At 47.4% G+C, this 18,462-nt stretch overlaps 1 protein-coding gene across 1 annotated transcript; it reads left to right on the forward strand.

Annotated features, from left to right (window-relative positions):
* Positions 1-11,530: 11,530 nt before the first annotated feature.
* Positions 11,531-12,502, forward strand: OR2AT4 (olfactory receptor family 2 subfamily AT member 4). The gene has a single exon (XM_075500967.1). It carries the CDS (start codon positions 11,531-11,533, stop codon positions 12,500-12,502), a length of 972 nt encoding a protein of 323 aa, XP_075357082.1.
* Positions 12,503-18,462: the final 5,960 nt, after the last annotated feature.

Below are 18,462 nucleotides of genomic sequence, written 5' to 3' on the forward strand. Positions count from 1 at the left end.
GAGAGCAGGGAAGGAGCAGGACTCGGATGAGGACCTAGACCCATGCATTTCAGGGGTAAAAAAGAGGGATGAAGACGATGATGGGTCAGTCCACCCAACATCCCAGATGGCTGTATCTTAATGCAAGGAGTGTGGAGGGGAACAGGAAGAGCTGGAAGCCTGGACGTGGGTCAATGGCTCAAACTGCCCCACCAGAGGCCCAGCGAAACAATCTCCATAACTAGAATACTAGTAGAAAAAGGACTAACGTTTTCAGCAAGGGCAGACAGGAGCAAAAGAGGAGCGTGACGCTTTCTGTACCATTGCAGAGGTGCAGATTTATTCTGAAGTTCAGACCACGCCAAGAGTTAGACCAGCTGAAAGTCCGTAGGAGTTGGGACAAGAAAACGAACGCTGTTGTGTGGGCCTGCTACAAAGTCATGAAGATCAGGTGGAGGAAGCTTTGCAGGCAGCTAACAAGGTCAAAAACCCCTGGAGTTTACAGAAATTGGGGCTTTTCATTCAAGGGATGGACAGAAAGTGTTGTAAGAGCGTGGTCTGGTGCTCTGGTTTCAAGCCAAGAAGGAACTGGGCGAGATCGCTGGGACAATGCTGAAGAGCAGCAGGAGCACGTAGGGGTGATCCAGCCAGCAAGGACGGCCACCAGAGCTGCAAGGATGGCCACCAGCGCATGGAAGGGAGGAAGCCCAGGGAGGAGCTGGTCTTCTTCTCCATGGTGGCATCGCCAGCCAACACTGCTTAATGGCTTTTTCACATCAATGTTCACCGAGAGGTCAATTGCAGCTGTGAGCAAAGTGGAGGGGGGAATGGACAGAGCCAAAATTGGTGAAACAGGAGTTTTGGGAGTGCTTAGATAATCTCAGTATTTTAAACTTGCCTGGGCCTTATTTTGGAGGACTTAAGGACAGGGTCATTTCCAGTGCTGGCTTTGGAAAGTCACGGCGAGAGGCTGTAAATCTGGAAGAGCACTAAGCAAAAGCAGCTGAGAAAACAGGCAGGAGCTACGCTAAGCCCCGCCGTGCCGGCTGCGCGTGGAGATAAGCTGAGCTTAGAGCCAGCTATTGCTGACAGCCAAGGAGGGACAGCGTGGGCAGTGCCACGGTGACATTCAGCAAGCTCCGAAGTCCTCCTCAGCAGAGCCTCTGCCTGAGCAGGATGACACAGAATTGTCTCAAAGGATTAAAATTTAACCTTTTTTTTTTTTTTTTAATTGATTTCCAAGTGATGATCAGGTCTCACAGCAAAGCTGACATGCTCCATCACTGATCTCTGTTTTACACCAAGAGAACCTCCCATGAGCAGGACACTTGGCCACGTCTCCAAAGGGCTGAGCTCAGCTGTGGCAACATCAGAAGAATACCTCCCAGGCACAACGGCCCCTTCTCATTAAGCCAGGCGAACTGGATTTTCTAAATAGGAGAGGAAAATGTCCACATCTGAGCAATCATCCTGCTTGTGAGGAACTCTCAAAGGTTGCAGAAGCAATTAAGAAGAGGACACCCATGTCCAGGTGGCCAGCAGCCCACCTCATCCACGAGATGGTCCAATAGTGGCCCCAAGAGCATAACCATTTACTACTCAACATTTCCTTGAGTCAGGACAGTCATTAACTATTTAGCAACCCTGAATTTCTCTTCCACTGACATCCCAGGTCCTTCTTTGAACTTTATCAGCTTTATCCGATGGGAGGGAGTTTCATGACAGGATAGATGGGACCCCACATGAAGACCCACCTCCTCTTGTTTGCTCTGATGCACCTGCTGGTGGCTTCATTGGATGTCCCTGGAGTCACAGTGCAAATTCGGGCATTTAGATTGCCCAGAGAGGTGGTAGATGCCCCATCCCTGGAAGCATTCAAGGTCAGGTTGGACGCAGCTCTGAGCAACCTGATCTGGTTGAAGACGTCCCTGCTCGTGGCAGGGGGGTTGGACGAGATGACCTTTAAAGGTCCCTTCCAACCCAAACCATTCTGTGATTCTAACATGAGGTTTGCAGGGCCCTGACCAGCCCAAGTCTCATGGTAGGGCTTCACCTGACCAAGTGGACATTTCCACCTCCAGGTAGCTCCTTTGGGCTCAACAGAAAACAAACGGATGCTCTGAGGATCTGGTGCCCTGACCCATGCAGGTGACAGTCCCATTTAGAGGGGGAGGTTGGATTGGTGGCTACGAAGGTTTTTCCAGTCAACCCTTCCCAGGGTCTGCACCTTGGGTCCAGGGCAGACGTCGCAAACCCTTGCTCCACCAGCGCATTTGTCCAAGTCCCTGGATGAGGCACAGCTGTGCTGATATAATCCCCAATCCTTTCTTGTCTCACACCGCTGTGCTAGGGAGTATTAGAAGAGTCCACTGGTCATAAATCCACCACAGGTCATAAATCCACCACAGGTGAAAACCTGAAAGCCATATACAGAAACAGGTTGTGTGACTTGCATGGACACTGCAAGGAGGCAAGGCGTGAGGGACTCTCACCCAAATGCCAGTCACTTGAGCCATGTATCCCCCCAAAATAACTAGCCGGGGGTTATCTGCCTGCTGAAAAGCTGGTGGGAACATGCAGAGCTGTCAGCTGGTAGTTACCACCGCAGCTCAGGAAGGAGATGGACGATGGAGGTGATGGATGGATGGACGCATGGATGGATGGATGGATGGATGATCTCTTCTGCCACTGGCAGAGAAGAGGAGGAGTCCAGCGGGTCCTGGGGACACTGGGCCCCCCAAGGCCGGGGAGCTGTGTGCCGGTATGCCGAGGGGTGGCACTGTTAGAGCAGAGAAGGAGGACGGTCCCTCCACGCAAGCAAGGAGCCCGCAAAGTCCCCGAGTCGGGATGCCCCGAGCCCCGCGCATCCTTCGCCCCGCAGCCCGGCAGCTCTCCAGGGAGTCCTGGAGCTGGGGATGAATTTTATTTCTGTGCATATCCCTAGGCAAAGGGAGGAAATAAAAAATAATGAATCTAACTGACGTTTTTTAGCTAGGCAAAAGGAAAAAAAAACAAACAGCAGTTCTGCCTTCCTGCTGCTCACAGGTTTGCGCGAGCAAGGATTACAGCCACTCGCATCTTGAGTGGGTCCTAGGGACATCCCACCTTCCTGTCAGCCTCAGTTTCCCCATCTACAAAGTCAGGGCTGTTCAGACGAATTTCCAAGTGAATCAAGTCGTGGCCACCCACCTCTCAACCCGCTGCACAGAAAACCCTCAGCCCTGCCTATAACTTTGGGGCTGCTCACCCGAAGAGCACCCTGGAGGCTGTGGGGTACGAGCTGGATGAGGCCAGCTGTGCTTCGGGGAATTGCTGAGTCCTTTGTCCCTTTCTAACAGGACGGCACATGCCTTGTGCACAGAAAAAAACAGAAGCACAATGGAGGGAGGAAGGAAGGTGTCATCCTCACCCTGCCCCAAAACCCCTCTCTGGTGTTTTTGCAACTTGAGCTATGGGGGTGATTTATATAGAATTCATGTGCTGTAGGGAAATGCATTTTTACGGCATCCAAATACTGATTAGATCTAGCCGTGTCACTCACCTTGTTCATAGCACATCCATTTATTACTCTTCCCTTATTCAGCTATTTTATTAATTATCCGTCGTGCGCGCTTGGTGAAATTGGGTAGCTGAAGAGTGACATCCAGTGTTTTAGGCACACAACAAGAAACGAGCATTTCCCTCCCCAGAACTTCTGAAATTCAAAATCAATGACGTGGTCAATAATCTTTTAAACTGGGGCAAGCTGGGTTCATTATTCCAAAAGCATTACTTTGCTCCTATATAGGATCGCTCCCAGCTCGAGCAGGGAGCAGGGTGGAGGCAATGGAGATAAGGTGAATGCAGATCTGACATTTGGACCCCCCCCAACACTAGGACCAGGGGATGCTCACTGAAACCAGTAAAGAAATGATTTAAAACTGGAAAGTCCTGGGTTTATGCAGTAGGCAGCACATCTCAGAGATTTGCAGCCCATGAGGCTGTAGAGATGCAAAGGACCAGCAGGTCAAAGGGGAATTTACAGCCCACAAAGGTTGTAGAGATGCAGAGGACCAGCAGGTCAAGTTGGTGGACAACAGGTCCATGAGCAGATGGCAAAGGGACGGTGTGACAGTTCTGGCTGCTGGGGTATGTGAATGCAATGGAGCCCAGGAAGGGGCTCTCCCCGTTAGCATCGCCACTGCGGACAGCAGACGGGGTGAGCTGGGCCGTGGTCCGACATGGCTGGGCATCAGCTGTGCTCTCATGTTCTTGGCCAAACACTAATTTATTTAGTTTTTGGTAATTTATTTTTTTAAAAAAAAAAAAGCTAATTTATTTTTATGCAGAGATCTTATTTTTATTTTCTTAAAAAAAATAAAGAAATAATTAAATAAAGAGAGAGAAAGTTCTTTCAGATGGCATCAACGTAAGCAATTTTTACATAAATGAGTTCTTTGCTGGATCTTTTCTCTTTAAATCTAGCATAGATGTGAAAACGAAAATATTTTCCAGCAAGTCATAATTAGGAGAATGAAAGCACTTGCGCTACTCTGGGACAACCGCAGAGTACAGCAGTGTTCATGATTTTACTTATGGGAGAACAAAAAGCGGCTCCGGGATGACGCCCCGCATTTGCAGAGCAGCCCAAAGCGTAACCTCTCTCCATAGACCAAGTCACCCAGAGCTTTTTAACGTGTCAGGGCTGAAAAAGAAAAAAAAAAAAAAAACCATTTAAAGGGTTTAAGACCTTTAAAACTCCTACTGCATGCTCACTGGGACCCATGCAATCTGAGGCTCAGGCTCCCTGAGGTTTCAGCACACTCCAGCACTGGCTGTGCGAGCCCTGATTATGCCGTCCCTGGATATTAATTATTCTGAAAAACATTTCTAAAACCTCAAAGATCTGCAAGCCACTAAGAGACCAATTTGCGCTGTTTTCACTGGCATTGCCACCCGAGTGTAGGAATTAGTGTTTCGAAAACAAACATGTTTGGAAATGCAACTTCTCCCAAATGTTTAGGGGGAGTATTTTTAACACGAGTACCCAGGAGCTCTGCCATCAGGGGCACGAGGTCCGCTTGGATGCAATCAGAAATTCAAGTGGGAAATTGCTCCATAAGGTGTACGTTAGAAAATGCATGGAAACAAGCAGAGTCATTACCTGTCCCGTTTGCGCCGAGCATGATCATGGCTTAGCATTGACTTTACGCGCTCTCATATCCATGGAGCGGGGCCAGACCCTGCCTCCTGCATGGGGAAAAGAGGACACATGCCCTAGGTCTTCTTGCACCAAGAGGTGCTCCAAGAAGTGACCACAGAAACCACATGACCAGAGATGAGCATGCGAGGGGGGTGCAGGGAAGGATTAAAGTGGGTAGGATTGGTAGCAGTGTGGATTTGCAAATTCGCAATGTTTGCAAATTTGCAAAAAAATTTTGCAGCTTTGAAGACTGAGGGGGGGTGAGGGTGGGACGGGGAGGTTTGGGCTCCAGGCATGGGGAGGGAACCATAGGGAGCACCAGTGAGACTCACGCAATGGCAGACGGCAGAGGAGAAGCGATTCGTGAGCTGGAGGAGCAGAGTGTGGCAGTGGGAGAAGGTAGCTCAGACAAGTCGGAGGGCAAAGGGAAGGAGGGAGAAGAAAAGGAGAAGAAAAGAAATGGAGCAGAAGTCTTATGAGGAGCAGCTGAGGGAGCTGGGGTTGTTCAGCCTGGAGAAAAGGAGGCTGAGGGGAGACCTCATCGCTCTCTACAACTGCCTGAAAGGAGGGGGTAGAGAGGTGGGGTCGGTCTCTTCTCCCAGGTAACAAGTGATAGGACGAGAGGAAACGGCCTCAAGTTGAGCCAGGGGAGGTTTAGACTGGATATTAGGAAATTTTTCTTCACTGAAAGGGTTGTCCAGCATTGGAACAGGCTGCCCAGGGAAGTGGTTGAGTCCCCATCCCTGGAGGTATTTAAAGGACGTTTGGATGAGGTGCTTAGGGACATGGTGTAGTGGTGGGCTTGGCAGTGTTAGGTTTACAGTTGGACTTGATGATATTAAAGGTCTTTTCCAACCTCTACGATTCTGTGATTCTGTGAAATACCTTGTCGGTTGTAAGTAATGAACTCAGCTGAACTAGCACGGGGCTTTCCTCTTCTGCCATCCCAATCGGTGGTCCCAGCCAGGAAGAGTGGGAGCTCCCAGGTGAAAGGACTTGGCCTTCAAGAGAAACCGTGGTCTCATTCAGGAAGGTCTGGTTGGCTTCTGTCTGACAGCCCTGCCGCCCTGTCCCACACCTGGCCAGATGTGCTCAGGAAGCGGGGACGGTGCAGGGAGGCTGCTGCTCGGTGCACCTGTAGCACAGGGAAGGGATTTGTCCCCCACCGAAACACTGGCACAGGTTGCTCAAAGAGGTCGTGGAGTCTCCATCTGTGGAGATATTCAAAACCTGACTGGACACAGTCCTGGGCAAACTGCTGTAGATGATCCAGATGATCTCAAGAGGTGCCTTCCAACCTCAACAATTCTGTGATTTGGTCATTTGTCCTACAGCATTTAGCAGCTTCCTTTGCTGATATCTGCTAGTCACCCTTGAGCAAGTCCCCGCAGCTTCATGTGTAGCATTTGCATGGTGCAATTCCTCCAGCTATGCCAGACATCTGCTTCCGAATGAGATGAGCTTCCCCAGAGGAGCATCTCACTCACCATGGCCTGGAGCAGGAACGGGGACCTCAGATCTGTTAAGGGTGTAAACGTTTGTGCTGACCTCTCCATCCTCCACCCACCATGGCCATCCTACCTGGGACATGCAGACACCACCAGGGTCCTACAGAGCTGCACTCCTGGGAGGAGATATCTCAGATACCACCAGACATTGGTGTGCTCAAGACCATACAACATTCAGGTCTAGCAGACTGCTGTGAACCTGTGGACACCTTGATCATCTCTGCCCTGTCCCCAGCGAGCCAGTGATGACATTTTAAGCTGGAGCAGCTCTTAGTCCTGAGGTGTGGGTGTTTCACAGAATTGGGTAGCTAATAAAATTGCCATCCTGAAGGAGGGATTGTTGTCCTGTGACGTATTTTTCCACCAGTTCGTTGAGAATGAGCAGAGGCTAGATAATCCCAGGATGATCTATAGTGGGTGTATCTGAAGCTACCTGTAATTAAATCTTAAATTATAACTGACAAGATCACAGCTCGAATGGTTTATAATCAGCAATGAGTTTATAATCAGCAACCTCCTTCGTGCCATGCAAGAGACATTTTATTACCTGTTTTCCTACAGGAATACTAGAACTAAATGTTCCGGTGACTAAAGGTAGGGGAGATTTTTCTCATCCATAGTCTAAGCTCAGGAAACCATAGTTATGTGGGTTTGTCCGCTTGGAAACGTAGCTGGTGTCCCCTTGTTAGTCCCTGGAGCAAGATGTGGACTGCAGGATACCATCCACAGCAGAAACGTGATGGAGAAGGTGTGAACCTCACACCAAAACCTCAACAAGTGTCGTGAGCACTTGGAGGCTATCAAGGACGCCGAGTCCATTTAGGAGGGACTTTGCACAGCTCCCCCATATTACTGTTTCTGGCTGTGATGGCTTTTGGTGAGGACGTGACTGGACAATGGCAGGGGACAAGATAATTATGAAAATACACTGAGGATTCAAAGATACATGCAAACCACCCACTGCAGTAAAAGTTTATTTCAAAGATTCTGTTTAAAAACTAGCTGGCCCAATCTGGCATGAATCCTATCTCACACTTTACAAATAAAACCAAACAGGGATCCCTCTTTGTGTCCTCAGGTTCCCAAAAAGATCTCAACCTCTTGCCAAGCCCTCAGCGATGCTCTGCTGACCCCATCTCCCCCCGTCTAAGGATTCAGCCCCAGGATGTTGGACCCAAGGAACTGGTACCTAAACCCCACCTATATTCTGGCTTGACTTCTCCTCCCAGGGATCATCCTGGGCAAAACGACTTTGAGGACACATTCCAGGAGCACCACCAGATCCCACCACCTGGCAGAGCTCTCCGGCTCTTTCATGTATCAAAGACATGACTGCAATTTGGAGGAATAATTGGGTCGGAACAATGGAAATGAGACTGGTTTGAGTTTTGGTTATGTATCTAGATGTTCCTGAGATGCAGGTGGGTGCATTATTCACGAATTGCTAATATTGTAATCAAATCTGTATTTTTCTGTATGGTGTCCAAGGACGCATCCTGCACCACAGAAGCCCGAGTGCATCAGAACCTTTTTACACAGGACAGGATTTAATGCTTTCTAATTGCCATCCAACGGCTTTCACTTAAGATGGTTAGAGGACAGTGAAGATATTTATGTAGGAATCTGGAGCACTGGTCTAGGAGGACATTTGGAGGAGTTTAGTTTAGTAGCTATGAATTGCCCCTCAAAGGGCATGTCTCCCTCCATTGACTCTAGAGCCAGGTGGCAATGTCTTCTCATGCTGCATGCCTGGATTTCCCAGTCCACGCAGTTCTCAAGGGCTGTCATTTTTCCCCTTGGCCTCAGCCGCACTTGACAAAGCCTCCAAAAGAAGAAGCTGTGAGGTTTAGAGGCGACGGTCTCAAGGATGGAGAGGGCAAGGAGATGGGCTGCTCACAGAAGTGGCCCAGGGATGGCTGGTAGTCACCTGGTTGTCCATGTAAAGGGGTTGCATGTTGGCCAACATACCTAGACATACCTAAGCATGGTGCATGGAGCAGTCCTGGGCTCCTGTCCGAGGTGGAATTAAGAACCAGAGGCCAAGCTGCAGGGATGGCAGCCAAGGAAACTCCTGAGCAGTCAAAGATATTGCCCAGCCCAGTCCCATGCACGTTGTCTTTGCGACTGCCCGCTCCTCCTGCACCAGCTGAGCCGCATACCAGGCTTGACCTGAAAACCCTGGAGAAAAGAGATGGAGCTAGAAGAGATACAGGTCGGGATCCTCTGTGGCTGCGTTTGCATTTGGGCCGTGCCCACATTTGGGAGAGCTGCTGCTGGCCCTACCTGAGAGCTGCTCCTCTGCCTTGGCCATGCACTACATCTTCGGTGTATGCCTCGGGTGGTGTAGAGGGGGAGATGGAGACTTCCATACCCTCCAGAGCGCGACCCAGGCATTGGAAAGGAAATGCCAAAGGAAGGGCCAATATTGAACCATGGGAAGCTCCTCCAGATCTGGGAAGAAAAGACTGGTCTTCCTCCAGTGTTTCTCCACTGGCCTCGACACAACAGCCCACTTCCATCACACGACAAACTTGGGGGAGTGAAAACTCTTCCTTTGCCGCTCTTGACTACGCAAATCTGTTGTACGATCTCCACCTGCTGTGAACTGCGGCGTGCAACAGGGGGATTCAAAACTGTTGAGGTGCTCTGTCGGGAAAAGAACATGTGGGTCTCCCAGCTCAAGGCAAGAAAACATCACGGAGAGCATCTCTGGGGAGCATCTCTGGGTGGGGAGCAGGGCAGCGCGTTCAAATACGTTCAATATCAGTAATGGCTTTGCCCGTTGATTTACTGCAGGAGTTTTGTACTTCCCACTAAGGATAACATTAAGGAAGGGGAAGACCTAGTTATAACTTCAAAGTGCAAGTGAGTTATTGTTGATACTATTCTGTTAATACGATAATATTTTTCAGACTAATTAAGTGTTTCATTTTGATTTACTTTTTTCTCATGGGGTCCAGGATGGAAAAATATGATTGTAATACATGTCAACAGGCTCCAAAGAATGAGAATTTGATCTACTGTGTCTGAAAACGACTTCAAATCAATGCTAATTTTAAGGACATTACATGCTGGCAATTTTAATTCAATACAATAAATTATCTTGTTTTTTTTAATAGCACAGCATTGTTTATACAAATTACATCCTCGAAGCTTACCAGTTTGGAAAAAATAATAACAAGAAAGAGAAATGGAAAAGGGTAGATTAGATGAGAGGTACAGAGTAAACGAAATATCAGTTGTATTTAAATCTCAGTGTGGCAGAAAATCTATTTATTTGTAATATTAAATGGATCTCTCCTATATGGTTATGGAGATGACTTTCTGGGTGAAAGGTAAAACTATCTGAAAATTACCAGAGATTTAATAATGTTAGGAAATTGCATGAGACCAACCATTACTCTCAACTACTTGTGGCCAAGCACAAAACATTTCCAAGAGAGCTTTATTTCCCCTCTCTTAAATTGGGATAAGGAAACCAAGAAAAGGCATAAAAACTTAATTAAGCTTCATTTCTCCTTCTTTTTTTAGTATAAACCTAATGAAAACAAGGGTATCTTTTCTTCTGAGCATTATCTTAGGTTTGATTTACCCAATGTTAGAGAAAATAGATAAATTCCAAAGGAATTTGTGCCTATGAAAGTGCAGCAGCTGTTTCGTGGCTTGAATAGAAGATGCTGGAAGTTTCGAAAATGCTGCTTTATTTTCCTGCAGCAAACAAACATATTCCATAGGGTTTGGGCAGAATAGTCCTTTCCAATCTCCATTAATTCTTTATGAGCAACAAAGGAAGTATTTCTATTGAGAGGAAAGAAAATCTTTGTAACTCAAGAATCTTGAAAGCTCATAATGTAAAATAAATGGAAAAGTACGGCACGCTCCTTCTTACCCTTCCTGGAGAAATCCAAAAAGTATCACAAGTTTATATGAATAATGCAATTGTAGAGCTACGTTATGTAAAATAAAGATATGTAAGGGCTGTAAGCTGCCACACATTGTGTCCCCCTCCACCTGAGCTGAAGTCACTGACGGATACTTATTCCTAGTTTTTTTATTACAGTGTCTTTGAACTTCATGAATCTCTAAAACACTTCTTGCTACGGTAAAAGACATGATGCTGACCTACATCAGCCAAAAAAAACTACCATGAAAATTCCTTTGCTTTTATGTACCAGGAAACGACCTGGAAGTCAAAAGAAATTCTACATTTTCATCTGAATGTCAGCAACAGCAGTGGAAATGGATTGCGTGCTGCAATGACCGTGGGAAACGCAGTGAGCTGCAAGTAGCCAACCAGAGGTAACACGGGCATGAAAAACGGTGATAAAAATGACTTTGAGTAGCAAAGATTGTAATAACCTAGCAGAAGAGAGATGGATGATTGACTGCTTCTGACCTAATTCCCTGAATTCCCTTAGAGAAGAGAAACGGGCGTTTCCATAATGCGGCTCATCTCCTCCTCGGTGCAGAATGGGGCAGAGGAGCTGCATTCCCCAAAATGCCCCTTTTCCCCACGGACCAGAAAAGGGACCCAGAAGGACCAGTGCAGACGGGGGGGGCTCTGTATGGAGAGCACCCAAAGCTAGGTGAGACGAATCCTTGTCCTTCATGCCCAAAGCTGAAGAGCGTGCCATCTAAAGACGTAATCCACATCATCAACAGAGAATCCAAATCCCCTTAATTGCGGGTTAGAGACAAGGGGGGCCGAGCTGTGTCTTGCAATGTGTCTCTGCAAGATTTCATCCAACATGTGTTTTCCTTGCAGAACCTCTGCAAAGCTCCTTAGACAAATGTCTTCCTGCACATCAGCCTGTTTCCAAACTCCCTCTTCATCCTCACAGGTGTTTTGACCAGCCCCACCATGGAAAGCTGCAGCAGCAACGCTTCCACTAAAGTATTTTTCTTGGTGGGGTTTCCAGCTCTCCAGGATTTCCAGACCCTCCTCTTTGTTGTGTTCTTGCTATTCTACCTGCTGATCCTAGTTGGTAATGTCGTCATCATCACCGTGATTGTGGTCGACCGTGCGCTCCACAAACCCATGTACTTTTTCCTGATTAACCTCTCCGTGTTAGATGTGCTGTTCACAACCACCACCATCCCCAAAATGCTGGCAATGTTCCTGGCCAACGCTAAAACCATCTCGTTTCGGAGCTGTTTTCTGCAGATGTACAGTTTTCACGGGTTGACGGTAACCGAGGCGCTTCTCCTGGTGGTCATGGCTTATGACCGCTATGAAGCCATCTGCAACCCCCTCCGTTACCCGGCCAAGATGACAAGAAGAGTGAATATCCAGCTGGCAGCGAGCGCCTGGATCACTGCGCTGCTAATACCCGTGCCCGTCATCACGCAGACCTCTCAGCTAGCTTACAGGGACACAACCAGGGTTCACCACTACTTTTGTGACCACCTGGCAGTGGTACAAGCCGCGTGCCCGAACTTCAGTGCCGATTTCCAGACCTCCTTGGGGTTCTCCATCGCTATGACAGTGTCAGTCATCCCTCTGTGGCTCGTCACCCTCTCATACGTCCACATCATCCTCTCCATACTAAAGATCAACTCCAAGGAAGGACGCATGAAAGCTTTTTCAACGTGTACGTCCCATCTGCTTGTGGTGGGCACCTACTACTCCCCCATCGCTGTGGCGTACATGTCCTACAGAGCGGACATCCCTGATGATGTCCATGTCATGAGCAACGTTGTCTTCTCTATTTTAACTCCCTTGTTAAACCCCATCATTTACACTTTACGGAACAAGGATGTAAAATCTGCGGTTAAAAAGTCTATTTTTCGAAAAATCTTTCCCCTTTCTAAAAGAACTAATTTATTTGGGTAAAATTTACAGCAGTGCAGAAGCCTCATGCTATTTATTATTTCAGACTTCTGGTTAATTAAGACATCATCACCTTTGGAGTTCTCTTTGGTTCCCCTGAACCATGGTATATCCTATGTTAATGTATTTCAGCCTATTTCTGTGAAGTTTTTAGTAGACTTGCTGTAATATTTATAATTTTCTACTTTGGTTTCTATCTTTCAGTGACTAAATCACAGATGCACTAAATAAAGCTGCGAATGCACCAAATAAAGCTGTGAATGCACTAAATAGAGCTGAACTAGAGCAGTACCACATTTCTTTACACTTTCCCCTCCACATTGCACCGTGGAGGATGCATTATTTTAAGAGTTTAAGGGGTTTTTTGAAGGGTTTAAGGGGTTCTCCGTTTAAGAGTTTCAGGGGTGGTAGCAGTTATTTTCCCTACAAATGACAGAGGTGACCCTGGCCTGTTACTCCCGGGTGAGAAAACTACAAAATCACCTTACAGGACTGCAGAACTGTGGGAAAAGTTAAAAATAAATTAAAAATGCAGCTTGTACAGCTGGATGAAACGGTGCCTGTGTGCAGTACGGTGCCATCAACCACCTCTTCTATCCAACAGCCTGATCCACAGGTTCCTGCACTAGGAAAGCCGATGTGAAGCAACAGTCAATAAAATACCATGAACCTCAAATTTTAGACAGAGATGCTATCAAGCATCAGAAAGTGTGATTGCTTATCTGGAGCTTATTTAATTCATTTTTTTTTCTCCAGAGCAGTCAGATAGTTCGGTGCCAATGAGCATCTCCGACTTTTGAGACATGCCTGCTTTTTTTCTGTGATTAACGTACTCCAATATATGTCTTTCCTACAGCGTCTGTTTAACGGAGCCTTTTAAAGCTCATTAAAGGTGTTGGGGTCTGCAACAGAGATTTTGGGGAAGGCTTGGGCTATCTCCTCACTCATTCTTCCACTAACATTTTTAACTTGAGACGCCGATTCAACGCAGATTCAACCCCTTGCTTTGATAGCCCATGTAAGATTAGAAGGGTCTCCGTTTCCAGTGTACAAACATCTTCACCCTCCTGTGACCAACCTTCAATGCTCTTGGCCGCCTCTGAGCAGAGGACCTCCAGCCAAGGAGGGCTGGAGAGGTGGAGACCCTGCCAGGCGGGCAAGGAGGTGACAACGGCCGCTCTCCTGCACTGTCCACCACCAAAAATATACATGTAGATTGGGGATTAATTGAAAGAGTTAAGAAAGAATTCATTTAAACATAGCAGTCAATTTTGGCAGAATACGTTATTTTTTAAATGTTTTTTAAACATTTAGTGTTTCCCACTACATTGAGTCCCTAACGTACAGAGCATCTTCTCTATCACAAGTGTGTGAGCAGGAGCTGAGAGCTTGTAAGTCACCGAAGGCATTTTCATGGCATCATCTTGGTTGCCTAAAAGTGGCCACCACGCCCGGGCATAGGCTTTTGCTCCAAATGAGGAGGCACCATGGGATTCAGAGAGGGAACAAAAGATGCCCGTGTGCTCCGTTGGCACGTACGTGGGCACACGTACACGGGCATACGCATACACAGGCACGTGACAGCTGCAGTAATGAAGTAAATCCTGGAAAAAATAGCAGTAGGTCTTCCTCTCAGATGTGAGTGGAGGAACCTTCCAGCCATTGTGGTTCCTCTGCATGTCTTTAGCCTTCGTTTGCATGCACCCCACCGAAGGGGAAAGGCTGCCGGGAGGTGGAGCACAGAGATTCCCCCAACAGAATGGGGACATACCCTGAAAACTCAGCACCGATCCCCTGTTCACAAGAGAGGAGAGCTGCACAGATGTTAAGAAAGAGGTTTCCACCAGGGATCTTGCAGACACACTAACAAGCACACCAAGTTCAGGTGCCTGAAGAGCTTTCGTGGGGCCAGGAGGTCTCCAATGAGCTTTGGGGACTTCCAGGATTAGACTGTGTTAGAGAGTGGGTGCCACAGATCATTAATTTTTCCTTGGTCCCAGCTTCTGCAGACTGTGGTCTTTGGGTCTGGGAGAGCTGATATCTCCTTGTATCATGAAGCTCCATCACTTCTAGTTCGACTAGAGTGGAGTTTTCAGTTGAAAATCCCTCCTAACAAAGTGTTTAGCAGTGAAGAACCATTCATAATGACCAGTAAAATGTTCTTTTTTTATTACTCACACAGTTAAAGACCTAAGCCTTACTTCCACTTTGATGTTACTCATTTCCCGCCTTAAGATCTTGTTTCATTTTTTGTCTGACGCCAGATCCCTGTTGCCCATGAAAATTCATGCACGAGATAATCAAACTCTTCCTTATGAAATGAGTGCCCAGAGGCTCTCACTGTAATACATATTTTCCAAACTTTTAACCATTCTCATGATTGTTTCTCCCAACCCTCTTTATGTTCATTCTTCTTGAAGGGTAATCATAAAAACTCGATATAATAATCCTGCATTGGCTGCACCATCATCAAACAGAGATTACCACTACCTAACACTTCCAGCATTCCCCCCCGATATATACAGGGTTGTTTTACTCCTTGAGAGTAAAACATTTTGCAACTACTCATTTTGCATTACTCGTTTTGCAAAGACAAGTGTTCCCGAGAAAAAAAAGCCCTAAAGATACGAATTTTAGCTACTATTTTGATTGCATGGATTTTTCCAAGTGCCCTGAGGATGGGAAGCAGCCAGCACATCGAGCAGGGAGCTGTGCAGAGCCCGGCATCGTGGAGGTGCTTAGCCCAGAGGGGTAACCCCCAACCCAACAAGGCTTGCACGCCTTTTTCATCCGTGGCTTGGAAACTCCTCCCAAAGCCCTGGGATGGGGTGCTGGAAAGGGATTCAAAATTCATTGCAATCCGTAGGAAGAGGGAGCATGGTCTACGAGGAAAGGGAGAGCGCTGTGCTCTCCCCTCAGCTAGTCATCAGGCAAAAAAAAAATTAAGCTGTGGAGAAAGGATGCGTTCGGGTTTCCCCCAGCGCCAGCGGGTAGGATGTTACCAGCTGCCATAAAAATCCCATGGTGGTCTTGGGTGATGGCTTGTAACCACAAACCGCAGTGGGAAATCAGCCACCGCAGCCACGGCGGTGAGATGCTGAGACCCACCAGCAGCATCGCTCCTCCCCTTCCAACACCCATGGGCAAACTGGGGGTAAAAAAGCCCCAGAAATGAACAAAAAATGAACATCACCTGTCACTTCTTAGAAGTTTGTTTCATTATAAGGGAATAAACCTCCCCCAAGCTGCAGGTGTCCCCTCTGTGTCCTTCACAGAAGCCATCTACAGGAGCTGCGCCCAGGAGGCATCGCTCTACCACACGCACCTTTATCTCTGGAAATTATTAAGATAAAGCCATTACTGGGACTTCTGTCCCCCCCTTGCACATTGCTGCGTTGCCGGGACTTAGTCTCGAGGAGGAGGAGACCTTTCTAGGACCTCCCCAGAAGGAACAGAGCCTGCAACAAAGGGAAGAGCCCTAGTGCAGCACCTCCTTGCCAGCATGACTATATAAAAGAAGGAAATCCACCCAAAGGATTTTACGTAGTTTTTAAATAGAGTTTTCCCCTTGTACAATGCGAGCTGTTCATTTACTTTAAGGAACTGGACTTTTTTACCTGGGTAAAGCCTGGATTCTGCTGGCTGCTCAAGAAGGAAGCAAAGACCTCGGCTGGCTCTTAACATCTGCATTCAAGGGCAAGGTTAGAGCAGGCAGGGTAGAGAGGCTTGCAAACAGCATTCAGAGTAACATTACAGAAAATAACTACCAAGATGGGATGCTAAAGCCTTCTCCACTTCCCTCATTCATCACATCTGACAATATAATAATTTTGCCTAACAGCTAGAAACCATTTCCAGCTAATATTATTTGTTATCTGCAGCAATAGCATTATACTAATATCTAGAGGGTCACGCAGCTGCCTTTTACAAGACATTGCATTCACATAATGCGTTTTCTGCTCCAAAACTTCATCTCAGTTTTATATGAAACAAAAAATAAATAAAAATCACATCAAGCAGAAGAACCTGCAGACTCTGAGCACCAGTCCTCCAGCTGTAGCTGGGTATTTCTGAGCCAGGAGCTGCAGTCTGTTTATGAATATGAACCCCCAAATCCTTCCCATACCCCATTTGTCTGTCAGCCAGAACAACACTGCGTAATACTTTACTCTCCATCCAAGCAGCAAATTTTCTCACCTAATACTCATTACGGTCCTTAAATTACTCCAGTGCTCCCCACCTCACCTCCGGGGATGTCAGCCCCCCTTCTCCAGCCCCTCCACAGCCCAGCAGCTCAGACCGCTCTCCTTTCTCAACAGAAATCTTGCAGGAAAACCATGATTTGATCCCCCCCCCCCCCCCCGCCCCCATTTCAAAATGAAAGAAAATCAGAAAATCAAATCAAGAGATGTCAGGTTGTGCATCCATATAAAAATACAGGCACCCCAAGGAGCTTATCACTGCCCACTTTCATCTGCTATCGTGAGAGCCCTCTCCCCCTTGACTTGCTGCTGCTTCTTCATGCCCGAGATGCCCTTCCCAAGCGGGTCATGAGCTTATATGTTGTGCAAATTATGTACACATGGATGCGAAGCAAAGGCCAGATTGTTTCAAGTGCCATTACAATAATAGCTTACAATGATACGAGTTTATGTAACCTATTTTGCAATCAGAATTCTTCTACATGAAGTTCTTGTAAAAGCAGATATTCTTTTTCCATGGTTCCTCTATGCTCACCAGCGAGCACAAGAACTTCAAAATACATTTGCTCTCATTGTTCTGGGGTTTGTTCTGTTTGTTTTTACATGGCGTGAAGTGAAAGCCTCGCTCACCGCAGTGCTCCACGGAGAAGGCACCCAAGGGTACTCCCACGCACCTCCTTCCCTCCCACAAAAGCACAGTGCTCACTGGGGTCACTCAAAAGCCTCCAAAGAAACCCCTGAGCACCGCAAGCAACACCCCGTCCCCCCAGCTGACGTCCCCCCCTTCTCATCCATCAGGGCCAAGCTCTCCAGCTGAGCTCCTCCATAGCCAACAAGGAAAAAAAAAGAGACATCTTCAGGGGTAAGTCATCTTGCCTCTTGTGTTTCTCCATGCGGGATGGTCTGCACCTGGAAATGTTTGCAATCACCAGGGTGATTGGGCAGGACACTTCTTCTCTCCTTAAAGCAGATCAGTTCTGGGCAGCTCACGAGGGATCTCGCTGCAGCATCGCAGCAAGGAAAATAGAAAGCCGTGAGGTTTCCAGGGCTGTTTATAGATTTAAGAGCCAGGGAAATCTGGGTTGGGAATGTCACAACATCTGCAGTAGAGCAATACACATTCTGATTAATTGTTTTTAATAGAATAAAAGAAGTGGCAGAAGTCCCTGAATCTGGAGAATTAACTCATTGTTTCCTTGGTGGCTTAACACCATTTTCCATAGTTTGCACACCAGCAGCGCGGCACTTGGTAACACGGATATCTGTTTTTTCCCCCTCTGCTTTTTGCATAGATTTTTCTGCTTTTGACTGCATCCCTTCACTCCTGGAGAGCTACATGACATTTGCTGTGTATTTGTCATGCTGGGAGAGTCTGAAAATAGTCGAGGGGAGGGAAAAAAGGTATTTTTTTGTACACAGAAGAAAAGCCTTATGGCCCAAACCCCAGGGAGCCCGGGGAACAGCTGGGAAGCCACTCCCAAGTCACGCTCTACTGCAGCTTCCCTGCTTAATGGCTTTCTTCACCGTTTCTTTCTCGGAAATCTGCGCAGCTGCAAACCCTGCCAGGAGCCGGGCGTCTTTCAGAGTCTTCCCGTGGTCACGAAACCCTTGGTCTTGCCCGCGCGCCCCTGCTTTGAGACGTCTCCTTTCCCGTGTGCTAGGTTGGTGACCTGCCCTTTCAGAGCAGGGATGTTGCTGTGTCCGAGATGAGATGGCTCCTCTTTCACCTGACCAGGCAAGGAGGGATCAAGAGGGATTCTC

This window comes from Mycteria americana, chromosome 1, assembly GCF_035582795.1.
Source record: "Mycteria americana isolate JAX WOST 10 ecotype Jacksonville Zoo and Gardens chromosome 1, USCA_MyAme_1.0, whole genome shotgun sequence".
In the NCBI taxonomy this organism is placed as follows: domain Eukaryota; kingdom Metazoa; phylum Chordata; class Aves; order Ciconiiformes; family Ciconiidae; genus Mycteria; species Mycteria americana.

Bases quoted from the DNA above. Each gene is read 5' to 3' on its own strand.
- OR2AT4 (XM_075500967.1), top strand. From the start codon at position 11,531: ATGGAAAGCTGCAGCAGCAACGCTTCCACTAAAGTATTTTTCTTGGTG.